The sequence below is a fragment of the Eumetopias jubatus genome, unplaced genomic scaffold, assembly GCF_037043125.1.
Source record: "Eumetopias jubatus isolate StellerSeaLion01/CBP00866 unplaced genomic scaffold, mEumJub1_p1.0 scaffold_8, whole genome shotgun sequence".
NCBI classification, from domain to species: Eukaryota; Metazoa; Chordata; class Mammalia; order Carnivora; family Otariidae; genus Eumetopias; species Eumetopias jubatus.
In genome coordinates, this window is record NW_028274814.1 from 44,360,705 (window position 1) to 44,374,360 (window position 13,656).

The 13,656-nt window shown below is 48.2% G+C and overlaps 2 protein-coding genes across 4 annotated transcripts in view; one reads left to right on the plus strand and one right to left on the minus strand.

Moving 5' to 3' along the window:
• VAMP1 (vesicle associated membrane protein 1) overlaps nt 1-13,656 on the minus strand; it is a 79,449-nt gene that overhangs the window by 50,606 nt on the left and 15,187 nt on the right. The window lies entirely within an intron of this gene.
• Nucleotides 8,694-13,492, plus strand: CD27 (CD27 molecule). 3 transcript variants are annotated; one of them, XM_028121235.2, is made up of 6 exons: nt 8,697-9,016; nt 9,161-9,292; nt 11,874-12,056; nt 12,253-12,342; nt 12,598-12,717; nt 12,981-13,492. In XM_028121235.2, exons 1-6 carry the CDS (start codon nt 8,881-8,883, stop codon nt 13,103-13,105), a joined length of 786 nt encoding a protein of 261 aa, XP_027977036.1. In that variant the 5' UTR covers nt 8,697-8,880; the 3' UTR covers nt 13,106-13,492. The 3 variants fall into 3 exon arrangements, with proteins under 3 accessions (XP_027977037.1, XP_027977038.1, XP_027977036.1); XM_028121236.2 differs by lacking the exon at nt 12,598-12,717 and having other exon boundaries at nt 8,694-9,016; XM_028121237.2 differs by lacking the exon at nt 11,874-12,056 and having other exon boundaries at nt 8,694-9,016.

Genomic DNA, 13,656 nt, shown 5'->3' on the forward strand with positions numbered 1-13,656 from the left:
CTGCCCCTCCCCCAACTCCCGTGCAGGTTCTGTTTCTCAAATAAATAAATCTTAAAAAGAAAAGAACTCTTACAATTCAGCAAAAAACACGAACAATCCAATTTAAATGTGGACAAAGAAATAGACATTTCTCAAAGAAGATATACATATGGCCAGTAGGCACATGAAAAATGTTCAGCACCATTAGTCTTAGGGAAATGCATATCAAAACCATAATGAGATACCCCTTCATTCTACCTAGGGATGGCTATAACTTTTTAATGGAATTAACATGTGTTGGTAACCATGTAGAGAAACTGGGATCTTCATGTACCATTGATAGGAATGTAAAACAGTTCAGTTGTTATGGAAAACAGTTTGTCAGTTCCTCAAGAAGTTAAATATAGAGTTACCGTATGACGCAGCAATTCCACTCATAGGTGTATACCCAACATATGTTCACACAAAACTTGACACGAATGTTGGTAGCAGCATTACTCATAATAGTCAAAAAGTGGAAACAACCCATCAACTGATATATGGATAAACAAAATGTGGTGTATCCACCAATGGATCATTCATCCATAAAAAGGAACAAAGTACGGATGATACACACTACAACATGGATGAACCTTGATTATGCTAAGTGAAAGAAACCAGATACAAATGGCCACATATTATATGGCTCCATTTACATGAAATGTTGAGAATAGGCAGTGGGGGAGGGTAGACAGGGAAGGGGGCAGAGGGGGGAGGGCAGATAGGGGAGGGAACAAGTGGCACTGACTGCCAGTGGGTGTGAGGCTTCTTTTAGGAGAGATGGGAATGTTCTCAAATTAGATAGTGGTGATACTCGCCCAACTTTGTGAAAATGCTAAAAAAAAAAACACTGAATTGTACATTATAAAATGGTTAAAATGTTGAATTTATTTCAACTTTAAAAGAGTCAACATGCAGGGGCGCCTGGGTGGCTCAGTCAGTTAAGCATCTGCCTTCGGCTCAGGTCATGATCCCAGGGTCCTGGGATCGAGTCCCATGTCTGGCTCCCTGCTCAGCGGGGAACCTGCTTCTCCCTCTCCCTCCCTCTCCCCCTGCTTATGGGCACACTCTTTCTCTGACAAATAAATAAATAAAATCTTAAAAAAAAAAAAAGAGTCAACATGCACCAAGGGGCCCTTCAGTCTAGGCTCAGGGTCACTATAGTCTTTAGGGAGGCATCTGGTGCTGAAGCAATGGAGTCTAAGGGTCAGCCATGTCCCACCTTCCATTTCACAAAAGAGCTAAGGGATACCACCTCCGAGCAGGTCTGCAATCTCCTAAGGCTTCTTAAGGGATGGGACAGGAATGACCTCCCTTGCCACAAGGAGGCTTTTCTCAGCCCCTAGGGCATATGGGAAACATCTAAAGGGATCCACGGGATTGGCAGAGGCCCTGCACATTGGGTCACAGAGCAGAGGAGTGTGTAGGGAAGAGCCAGGAGTGTACTTTAGAACACTGGTGGTGACACAAGGATAAAGACGTCACAAAAGAGGAGATCTAAGCCACCAATGATTGCAGAAGATGCTTGGCCTCACTGGCAATCAAAAGAACACACGCTCAAACAACAATAAGACAGCATTTTCCCCCAATTAGATTGTCAAAAATGGTTTGCTAATATGAAATTTGGCAGGATGTGAGGAGATATGTGTCCTCAATCCACTGCTGGTGGGCGCGAGTTGGTAGAGCCGCTTTGGAGGGCAACTTGCCAGTATCTATTAAAGTGAACAGTATGCATACCCTATGACTCAGCGGTCCCAATGCCCAGGATTTACTCTAAAGACACACTCCCACATGCACAGGGAGGTATGAGATGTTTATGCAACACCATTTGTAATAATGAAATGTTGGGAAAAAAACAGAAGTATTCATGAACAGGAGAATGGCTAAAAAGCCTATGTACATCCATTGTCTATTTAACAAAATGAGTAGTTCTAGAAGTATAACATAAAATTATCTCCAAGGTATGTTATTGGACTTAAAAAAGCAAAAAACAAATTCTAGAAGGATATATATCATTTATGAAAAAACAAAACAAAACCCAAAATACAAGTGGGCTGAGGCCGTTGGAGATTTCTGAGAGGCAGGCCAAGATGCTAGGCCAAATAAGAATCCTTTCTTTATGTGGACAAAGATGGACCTTAAGACGCAACGTAAGAAGAACATGGGATTGCCAGGCTTGGGGCTGTTTGACTTCCAAGAGATAATTTTTTTATAAGATTTTCTTTATTTATTTGACAGAGAGAGAGAGAGAGAGCACAAGCAGGGAGAGTGGCAGGCAGAGGGAGAAGCATGCTCCCCACTGAGCAGAGAGCCCGAAGCTGGACTTGATCCCAGGACCCTGGGATCATGACCTGAGCTGAAGGCAGCCGCTTAACCAACTGAGCCACCCAGGTGCCCCTAAGAGAGAATTTTTCTAATGAGTGGAGAGAATCAATGCATAATTTGTTCCTTAGGCTTTATTTCTTGTTCTGTGTTAGGAGAATTACTACAGGCCTGTGTAATACTTCTTTTAGAGAACAGAGGTAACCTACCATGCCCCAAATAAAAAAGGAAAGGTTAAAATTAGGTGTCCTCATTGTCAATGATCTCAGGTATCAAAGAAGGAGATAAACCCTTGCCAGGGAGAAGTCATGAACACATGCTGCACCATGAGCCTTTTCACCGACCTCCCAGGGGGAAAAGGGGTCTTCCCTGCTCTGACAAATTCAAGCAGAGGGTTCTCAGTAGGAAAGGGGCTGAGATCAGAGTAAGAAATAGCTCATTATTGCTTAATAATATTTTAAGTAGAAAAGGGACTCGGGGCGCCTGGGTGGCTCAGTCATTAAGCATCTGCCTTCGGCTCAGGTCATGATCCCAGGGTCCTGGGATCGAGCCCCACATCTGGCTCCTTGCTCCACGGGAAGCTTGCTTTTCCCTCTCCCACTCCCCCTGCTTGTGTTCCCTCTCTCGCTGTGTCTCTCTCTGTCAAATAAATAAATAAAAACTTAAAAAAAAAAGAAAAGGGAGTAAAAAAAGGAGAGAAAAGAGACTTTGTTGGAAAGATCCACCTGATTCTTTGCTGATAGATGTCTGTAGACAGAGGTTTTGCTCTTTCCATTCTCTGCTGTATAAAAAGAACTAGTTTATTACCCTACGGCTGAACAAGGGAAAGGGATCTTCCCTCATTTTTGGCCATGAACATTCCTAAACTAATAAAACATACACACATATAATTTATTTGTTTGTTTAGAAAAAGTTCTGGAAGGGGCACCTGGGTGGCTCAGTCAGTTAAGTGGCTGCCTTCGACTCAGGTCATGATCTCAGTGGGGAGCCTGTTTCTCTCTCTCTCCCTCTGCTGCTCCCACTGCTTGTGCTCTCTCTCTCTCATGCTCTTTCTCTCTCAAATAAAAAAATAAAATCTTAAAAAAAAAAAAGAAAGAAAAAGTTCTGGAAGAATACTCACTATCTGACCAGGGCTGGGGGAGAAGACTGATCAAAGGGACTTTGAGTCTTATCCAGAATTGTTCAATTTTTTTTTCCATTTTCACTTCTAATTTTTTAAACAAAAAAGGATGAGATAAAGTTGGGGAAGACAATACTTAATGATAATGTTATTTTTACTTATTTACAACAGAAAAGATCTTTTTGCTCCCACTAAAATATTAATATATAACAAAATTTTATATAACATTAACAATATTTAGTAATAACATATTTTCACAAAATCTTGCTTCAGCATAGCCAAAACAGTTCTTAGAGGGAAATTTATAGCCTTAAATGCATACATTATAAAAGAAAAATTTTAATGAATGAACTAAGCATCCAATTCAAGAAGTTAGAAAAGAGGGTGCCTGGCTGGCTCAGCTGGGAGAGCATACGACTCTTGATGTTGGGGTCATGAGTTCAAGCCCCGCATTGGGTATATGGATTATTTAATAAATAAAACTTTTTTAAAAAGGAAGTTAGAAAAAGAAGGGCAGAATAAACCCAAAGAAAGTAAAAGGAAGGAAATAATTTTAAAAATTACACCAGAGAATAAAATGAAACAGAAAACAAAGAAATAATAGAAAATTGGAATGAAACCAAAAAGTGTCTCTTTGAAGCAATTAATAATTAGATATATTTCTTGCAAATATATCAAGAAAAAATGAGTAAAACATAAATAAACAATATTAGGAATGAAAAAGGGAAAACAACTATAGGTCTAGCGGTGATTTAAACATTTACACCCATAAATCTGAAACAGATTAAATAGATAATCTCCCAGAAAAATATACCCTACCAAACTGACCCTAGAAGAAACTGAAAACCTGAATTAAATCAGCAGTGAAAAGCCTACACTCAAAATACACACATAACACACAAATAACACAAGTTCTACCAAGCCTTCAAGGAACAGATTATCCCTATTTTATAACATCTGCATATAAGAAAAACTATTATGGCTCAAAAAGAGAAGCGGCCAAAGAAGAAAACAGGGTGGTGTCTAAAAACCTAAACCAAAGGAAGAAACAATTCTCAAGAGCGTGGAGGGAGAGCTGCGAGATCACACATAGCTCAGCAAAATTTCCTGGCTGAAGCACTCCTCACCCCTGAGGGGACAAGCACCCTGTCTCTGCCCTCCAGGGTGCTGCAGTAATGACCATTACTAATAACTTTACATTTGTCTTTGAGATGATTTGATCAATTTCTGATTCACTGGTATGTCCATTCCATGAGGGAAGAAACCGTTTATTTTCTTTCATCTTTGTGACCCATTACTTAGCTGGTACCTGGCACAGAATGGACATGCAACAAATTCTTGTCGAATGAGGAGTGGAATTTAGGAGGTCAGTGTGGCCGTGGGCCCCCTGAAATTTCAAACTTATAATTGTGGATAGAACCATTAAGGAATAAGGCTGAGGATAGACCATCCATCATTCAGTGAGTACCTTAAGTGCTAGGCAATAGTAGGAGCTGGAGTTGAGATCCTGAAAAGTGGTCAGAGTTTGGAAAAAATGCTCACAAATGCTCAGTCCCCTGGGAAACCCAGACAGGAGTCTCACGAATGCAAATTACAGAACTAGGAAGTGAGCTCACCCCACTGTCCTGCCCAGTTGGTCTCTCAAAAGACTCACTGGGAAGGAGGACCTAAAGCAGGGAGGTGTGGGGGTAGGAGAGGTGTAGGGGAGGTCACCAAAGAAAGTAGGAGTGGAAGGGGTGCTTGGGTGGTTCAGTTGGTTAAGTGTCTCCCTTCGGCTCAGGTCATGATCTTGGGGTCCTGGGATCGAGCCTCACATTGGGCTCCCTACTCAGTGGAGAGTCTGCTTCTCCCTCTCCCACTGCCTGCCGCTCCCCTTGCTTATGCTTTCTCTCTCTCTCTCTCTGTCAAATGAATAAATAAAATCTTAAAAAAAAAAAAAGAAAGTAGGAGTGGAGGATGAAGGAATGGAGTGGAGGGACAAAGAAGGCTAGAAAAACTAAGGGGTTTGGTTGATAAGGATCAGGAACAGTGATTTCTGATATCTACTTAATGTAACAGAACTTCCTCTTAAGGAAAGATCTTGGAGAGAGTTTTGTTCCACTGGGTATTTTGACTGGTTATAGATTTATAAAGGGCCAAGACTGATTTGGGGATTAGGGGCTGAAGACAGATGAGGTATGCTGCCTGACAGAACACTTTTTTTTTTTTTAAGATTTTATTTATTTTGACAGAGAGAGACACAGTGAGAGGGAACACAAGCAGGGGGAGTGTGGGAGGGAGAAGCAGGCTTCCCACGGAGCAGGGAGTCTGATGTGGGACTCGATCCCAGGACCCTGGGATCATGACCTGAGCCGAAGGCAGACGCTTAACGACTGAGCCACTCAGGTGCCCCCTGACAGAACGCTTCTGAAAAGCAGTCTGTGCAGGGTGGGGGACGGTGTCAGCAAGATGGTCAGTGCCTTCACTGCCTTGTGAGGTAGCCAGACCACTGATAAATCTCTGGAATGGGACCGACCATTGAGAACAAGAATATCCAAAATGCAATTTTAAGTTGTACCCCTATGATATATAAACCTTCAGCAAAAGTTTTGCCACACCTAACAGCCTTCTGTTTGCAGTTCATTTGGAGGAAAATTCCAGAAAGCCCTGTGTCCCAAATTTGGAACCTGTGGCAGGGCAGAAGTAAGGGAACAGGCAGGGGCACAGAGACAGGAACAGGACTTTAGCTGAGTGGGAACGAGAGGTGACTACAACAGCTGACCCACTGGAACTGGTACCAAGTGACAGTTCTGCCTCCTGCCCACTCTCTCCAGGACTGTCCTGCTTGGAAGGCGAGGAGTGTCTTACCTAGATATCAAGGAGCAGGGTGGCCCCCGCTGACATCCAGGCTATGGTCACTGCTCCAAACCGAGGGTTTAGTCAGGCCCTCAAAACTAATGAAAATCATCAAAAGAGAAGTGCTTCTGTGGGCCTGTCCCTGGAGATGCAAGCGAAGGAGGGAGCTTATGAGAAGAGAAGATGTATCTCTGTGCCAGCAGGTGTGGAGAGAAGCCACACCCCAAGGGAGAATGTGGTAGTGGCAGATCCCCAGGGAGAGGTCAGCAGGCTGCACTCGCAGGGCCTGTAGACAAGAGGAAGGAACTATCCAGGGAGCCAGTCCAGGACAGGCCAAGACTCACCAGAAATTGATGCAAACAACACAGAAGGCAGGAGATGAGGTCATTCCATTTGCCCAGAGGAAAGTGAGGTCCCGAAAGCTGGCTTTCCTCCTCCTGGCCAGCGTCCGCCAGGAGAGCCAGGCAGACCCTGCTCCTGCCCTTTCCCCCATGAAGAGGGGATGATGGACCCTAGCACAGAGCACCGAGGCCTCCCTCACATGGGTGAGCAGCTTGCAGCTAGTCAAAGTTGTCAGTCCTCGAAGGGTCCTCCAATTCCACTTCCCGAAAGTTCTCCCTAAAGGTCCCAACTCCTCATTGTTCCTGCATGGTGTCATCCATCCCCACACACCCCTGCCTCCCTGTGCCCACCCAGGGTTTAAGATTCACAGGGAAGGGGTGCCTGGGTGGCTCAGCTGGTTAAGCGCCCAACTCCAGGTTTCGGCTCAGGTCATGATCTCGTGGGTGGTGGGATGAAGCCCCTCCTGGGGCTCCACGCTCAGCAGGGAGTCTGCTTGAAGATTCTCTCCCTCTGCCTCTCCCCCTACACTCTCTCTCTCAAATAAATACATCTTTTAAAAAAAAAGATTCACAGTGAAAATAGTGACCATAATCTGGGGATGGGGCAGGACCGTTCGTGACAGCCCAATCCTCAGATCCCAAGGTTATCAGTCTGAAGTGGGAATTCAGGCGCCCTGCCGGATAGTGAGAAGGATGGTTGTGCAGAAATAATTCTTCAGATCACACTCATATGTGGCTTCCCACATGTGAGGACCCTCTTAAAGAGAAGAAGGGGCTGGGGAAAGGCAAGAGGATGGAAAATATGAAGAGAAAGGAAACTAGAGTGAGATAGAGAACAGAGCTAACAGGTGAGGTCACAGGAGTGTGACATTTTATGAGCAGTGTGGAAAGAACAGCAAAGCCCCTGAATGAAAAGTGCCTGGAGAAATAAGCCATGCTTATAAGCCAGGACTCAAAGAGAGAAAAGTCCAGCAAGTTCCAATGTCCCCAGATCGGCCTTACCTGGAGAACAGCGGAAACAGGGAAGAGATGACCCAGGGAATCTGATCCCAAGTGCCAAGGCTGGGAAGGGAGGATGAAGATGATAGTGAGATGACCAGGGAAAGCTGGATGGACTGGAGTGATACCCGTCCCCCAGGCTGGCAGGAAGATGAAATGAGATCACACGTGATCTCCTAGCAGAGTCCAACAGAGAGGAGAACACAGGTTTAAGTCCCTTGTTTGCAATTCTGAACCATTCTGTAGCAAAGTCTTTTGGCCATAAAACCAGACCTCAGTTGATGCAAGGGTTAATTACGGTCCTTATTCACCCCACTTAGCTTAAATATTCAATTCTTTTATTAAAAAAAGATTTTATTTACTTATTTGAGAGAAAGAGAGAGGGCATGAGCTGTGAGGATGGGCAGAGCCAGAGGGAGAGGGAGAAACAGGCTCCCCACTGAACAGGGAGCCCCGATGTGGGGTCAATCCCAGGACCCCGAGATCATGACCTGAGCTGAAGGCAGATGCTTAACCGACTGGGCCACCCAGGTGCCCAAGTATTCAATTCTTTTGCTGCAGAAATGTTGTGCTTGATTGAGTGCTACCTCGGCCCCGTGAGGGCATCTTGCAGTGCTAGTTACTTCCCAGAATCTGAAAGATTCTTTATTCTAAAACTTATCTGACCCCAAGGGTTTCAGCTCAAAGTCTGTGGACCTGTACTCAGTTCAGGCTCCCCCTCCTTCTCTAAACTGGTATTAGCTTGCAAGCTGTGAACAGGGGGCAACGTGGGCATCTTTGCATCTGAGCACGTGAACAGGAGAGGTGGCAACCCCATCCAACACTCTGTAAAAGAGGCAGGCACGGGTGGGTTACGATCTCAGCGGGCACAAGAGCGAGATGACAACCAGGAGAGGCCAACGTGTTGGGGGGGGATGGAGGTCTTTGAAGAGCAGCAGGTCTTCTGACAGTGCTTGCCCTTTAATACTCTCCTTGGCACCCAGCATCCAGCACCCAGCACCCAGCACACGGAAAAGGGGGAGGGGGTGGAAGTCACTGCTCTGTGAAAAAAAAAACAGCCACAACAGAGCTGCGGCTGCCATCAAAGGTCGGCTTGCCACCTGAAGCCAGCAACTCGAAGAGGGCCTGCAGCTGCTGCCCAGGAAGTACAGAGACTAGGGCACCAGCACCCCGCTGGAGGGGCCAGCTCCACGGAGGCCAGCTATCAGCAACTGGAGCGCAGAAAGGGCTCCCTGGGCAAGAGCCATGGCCCGGCCACCTCCCTGCTGGCTGTGGCTTCTGGGGACCCTGGCGGGGCTCTCGGCAACCCCAGCCCCCAAGCGCTGTCTGGAGAAGCAATACTGGGTCCAGGGAGAACTGTGCTGCCAGGCGTGTAAGCCAGGTAAGAGCAGGAGGCCTCGCAGCCGGGGGGGAAGGGCAGCAGAGAGTGCGTCTGAGCTCAAGCAAGGACAGGAATCCTGTACCACCTTGAAGAGGGCAGAGAAGTGGCCTTCCTTGGGCCTTGACCCTGGACCTCTGCTCACAGGGACTTTCCTCGTGAAGGACTGTGACAGGCCTGGCGAGGCTCCTCAGTGTGACCCGTGCGTCCCGGGGGCCTCCTTCTCACCAGACCACCATTCCCGGCGCCACTGTGAGAGCTGTCGGCATTGTAACTCCGGTGAGATGGGCAAGCCTCTGGGGGAGCAAGGTGGCAGAGCTGGGTGTGGAGAAGCAAGGAGGAGGGGGTCTGAGCTTGTCACTTCGAGGCTACTGCAAGTGGAGCCAATGCAGGGCACTGGGCAGGGCAGGGCACATATTGATGTGGGGAGAACTCTGGTGTTACAGGGAAGGGGTCAGCAGAATTGGGGGGCTGCCAAGACTGCATGTACAACTCAGATCACGACAAGAAAAAGGAGTAAGTGGAAAAAAAGGGGAGGAAGGAAGTGGCCCTAGGTCCCCAGATTTCAGATGAGCAACCCCCCCCCCCCCACATTGATGAACTGGCTGGCTGAAGTGCGCGTTTGTTAAGAACCTGAAGTACCTCTTTCTTAGGGTATAACAATACCAGCCAGTGGAGAACATTCTTCTTCTTCGTTTTTTGTTTTTTTTTTTTTGCACAAAAGCCAATTTAGGAAAATGAATATATATGCGGCCCATGTTTTTCTTGTTTATTTTGTAATTTTATCTTTCTTCAATGAAGAAGTATAATGTCTGCAGCTCTGTTATGAATTCTTTTATTATTCCTCCAGCTTAGCTAGAATTTCAGAAACTGTGCCAGCCAGGATAGAGTCACAGACTCTAAAGCGGCCCCTTTGAACAAATGTTCCCCCTAGGGACCCTTCTGAGGACTCCGGAACCGAACTACTACACTGCTTACCTATAAAATGTGCTTGGTCTCAGTAGGCCTTTTACACTGTCGTCTTTAAAAATGAACTCAGCAAAAGGTTTTGCCATTGCCAATCAGTCAAAAAACAACATCTTAAATACACAAGTATTCCTCAGTCCACTTAACTTAAAAATATGTTAAGGGATGCTTTTCTCTTCTAGGCAGCAACCCCAGCAGGGTTGGAATACTTTGGTCAGAGCCTCCCCACTCGCTGTAGGCCCCACCAGAAGGCCATTTCCCAATACTGAGCCTGCCCGCGCGCCCTTCGCTGTGCTCCATGACCCTTCTATGTAACACTCAGCCCAGAGGTCTCCACAGCACCCATGCAGCGACTGGCTGCAGGACTCCAGGGGATGGTGGCCAGGGGTGAGGTGGTCAGGGGGAGGCTGAATGAGTATGGCCCCCTCTGGACCTCAGTGTTCCCATGGGTAAGATGGAGAAGTGCCTGACATCGGCCTGGAATTTGGGGCACAGGTTATATGTGGTGAAGAGAACTCCCAGGTCTCTGGATCTTCATCACTGAAAACCATGGCAATCCTTCCACGGGTAACCAAGCCCAGCCCTGCCCTTAACTCTTCTTCCCTTTGGGCAGATACCCTCCTGACCACTGCCTCTGGTGATCTTCCTCACCTTTGCCTATCTCTTCTCTCTCTCACGGTCACTGTTACCTCCCCTATCACTGTTCTCATCCTGCAGACCCTTGTCCAGGCTGGCTCACGATTCCTGGTAAGCCACAAGGAAACCAAATTCTGGTAGCAATTACTAGTCAGAATTCCAAAAGAAGCAACCATAGGGGCATAAGGATGGGAAGAAGGAATCTGTGTCCCTCTCCCTTTTCTGACAAAAAGCATCTGCTAAAGGAATTGTTAGAGCCCTGGTCGTCATCTCTGGCATCCTCCAGCCTTCCTTTCTGCACCCCTCTTCTGCCTGTCAGGAAAGGCACTGTCCCAGGGCCCCACCAGGCTAGGCTCAAGCCTGGCCCAAATCCGGGTGCTGGTGCCTTCCCCAGAATCACCTTCCTCTTCTTAACACTGACCACCTGTGAGCCCAACCCAGCCTAGTGCCCCTCACATCCTCCTCCCCTAGTATAATTTATCGGCAGTCACTCAGCACCTGATGTCTACACTTGAAAAAAATTTATATTCTAAAGGCAAACTATGTTATTAATCAAGGAACTCTCTAGTAACAGGGACCATAGCAGCACTATTCCTGACTGCTTAAAAACTGGAAACTACCCAAATGCCCATTAACAGAACAGACACATGAATTATGGTATATTCATACAGTGAAATGCTATACAGCAGGAGAATGAACAGTCTGCAGTTACGATATGGATGAATTTCACAAAGGATTGAGTAAGAGTGTCAGACACAAGTGAGTACCCAGGCATGACTACACAAATACAGGACAAAAATAAGCAAAATGAACTTGCAGTGTTAGGAAGTCAGGCTTGTGGCTATCTGTGGGTGAGAGGATGTAGTGCCTAGAGAGGAACGCTGCTGCTCTTGTTCATGGGTCCAGTTTGTAGCAAGTTCACACTTATGACCTGTGTACCTCTCTGTCCACCCACTGAGAAGTTATCAAAATGCCAGTGAATAGGAGAGAAAATCCTGCAAGCTGTTTCTACTTTTTATAGTTGGCATTTCTGAACCATGAATAAAGGAAAAGCCCCAAGTGTCTCCTTTAATGATGCTAGTAATGAAGGCAGAGGCACTGGGTGACAGGAAGGGAGGGGCAGGCCTTTGTGTGGTTGGGGCAGGAGTCCCCGGAGGTGGGCCTGGGATGGGAGCCCAGGGCAGGATTTAGCAAGTGCGCCCAGCAGGTCTTGGAGGCCTGAGCTTCTTGTGTTCCTCCCGCCCTCCTCTGTCCCCAGGTCTTCTCATCCGAAACTGTACCCTCACCACAAATGCAGAGTGTGCCTGCCCCAAGGGCTGGCAGTGCAGGGACAAGGAGTGCACGGAGTGCGATCCTCCTTCAAACGCCTTGCTGACACTGCCTCAACCATCCCGGGCCCCGGGCCCACACCCACAACCCACCCACTTACCTTATGCCAAAAGTAAGTTCCAGGCAACACTTTGTCCAGTCACGGGGGTAAGGGTCGTGCCCCAACCACCACCCTCCCCACATAAGCTGCCTGGTCGGCCGGTCAGCCTTCCCATCTCCCCGTGCGTCTTAGGCCTTGGGCCTTCCTTCAGCCCAGGCTTGTGCCCTAGGAGGTTCCCTGCTGCTGCTCACCCTGTCTCTTTTTCCAGAGATGCAGGAGGCCAGGACAGTCCGGCAGGTGCAGACTCTGGCTGACTTCAGTTGGCTGCCTGCCCCAGCTCTCTCCACCCACTGGCCACGTGAGTTTTCTCCACATTCTCTACCTCCGGAGAGACTGCATACAGGAGAGGGAAGCCAGCCAGAAAGCTCCTAGGAGTCAGGGGAAGAAGGGGAAGAAGCAGAGTCTAGGGATTAGGAAAGAACTTGGTCCAATGGTAGCAGCGGGGGAGGGGGTGGGAGAGAGATGGGAGGAGGGGTGACAGCCTGCTTGGGCTGAGGGGAAACAAGACCTGGGCCCTCTCCAAAAACCCTTGCATGGCTCCTGCCTATCACAGCCCAAAGGTCCCTGTGCAGCTCAGATTGCATCCGCATCTTTGTGATTCTCTCTGGAATGTTTCTTGCTTTCACCATGATCGGAGCCCTGTTCTTCCATCAACAAAGAAAACACAGACTAAGTAAGAGACAAAATACAGGTCTTCAGTCCTGTCCCTGCACCCTACCCTACCACCCCAGCCCCGCTGTCCATGCCTGGAAACTCACAGAAGCCTTCCTCACTCCATCTTTACCAATCCTGGCTCCCACCTCCTCTTCCTTTCCTCTTAGGTGGCAGCCCCCTGACAGCCCTCCCCCAGGCTGACCCTCCTTGGTTTATCTCCACTCCCTTCACCACCCCCCACCCCCTCTGCCCGCCAAGGTTCATCTGATTCTCCTCCCGCAGACAAAGAAGAAAGTCCAGTGGTGCCTGCAGAGCCTTGTCCTTACAGCTGCCCCAGGGAGGAAGAGGGCGGCGCCATCCCCATTCAGGAAGATTACCGAAAACCAGAACCTGCTTCCTACTCCTGAGCTTGCGCACCGCGCGATGGGGCGGGGGAGGGGGCGGGTCATCACTACAATAAAATCCCTGCCTCCATCCCAACCCAGCAGCCATCCACCGGGAATGAGACCTGGCACCCCCTACCCCCACTCCCCGGCCCCACCCCCACCCCCGGGTTTCAGTACCATCCTGTCATCAAGACCCCTTCCTGTGCGCAGACTTGAGAAAGTGCCTTTTGGAGATTGGCAGTGACAAGGGCTCATGGGTCCCGTGTGTGCCCTGGCCCAGCCACCTTCACCCCTGCGCTGCACTGGAGGGCTGGGGCCCTAGCTGGAGAACACACTTTCCCCTACGAACCACCACGTGCTGTATCACTGACCTAAAAATTCCGCAAAATAAAGTGCCAGCCAACCACACACCGAAGCTCTCCCCGCGCTGTCTCTCCGAAATTCCAATCTCACGGTGCAGGCCACTCCCAGCCTCTTCTCCCAGATCCGGCCGGGATCTGAGGGAGGAGCTTTCTCCAGTGCAGACTAGTGTTGGGGCCCGGCCAAGTCGGGGGGTGGGGGTCGCGAGTGGG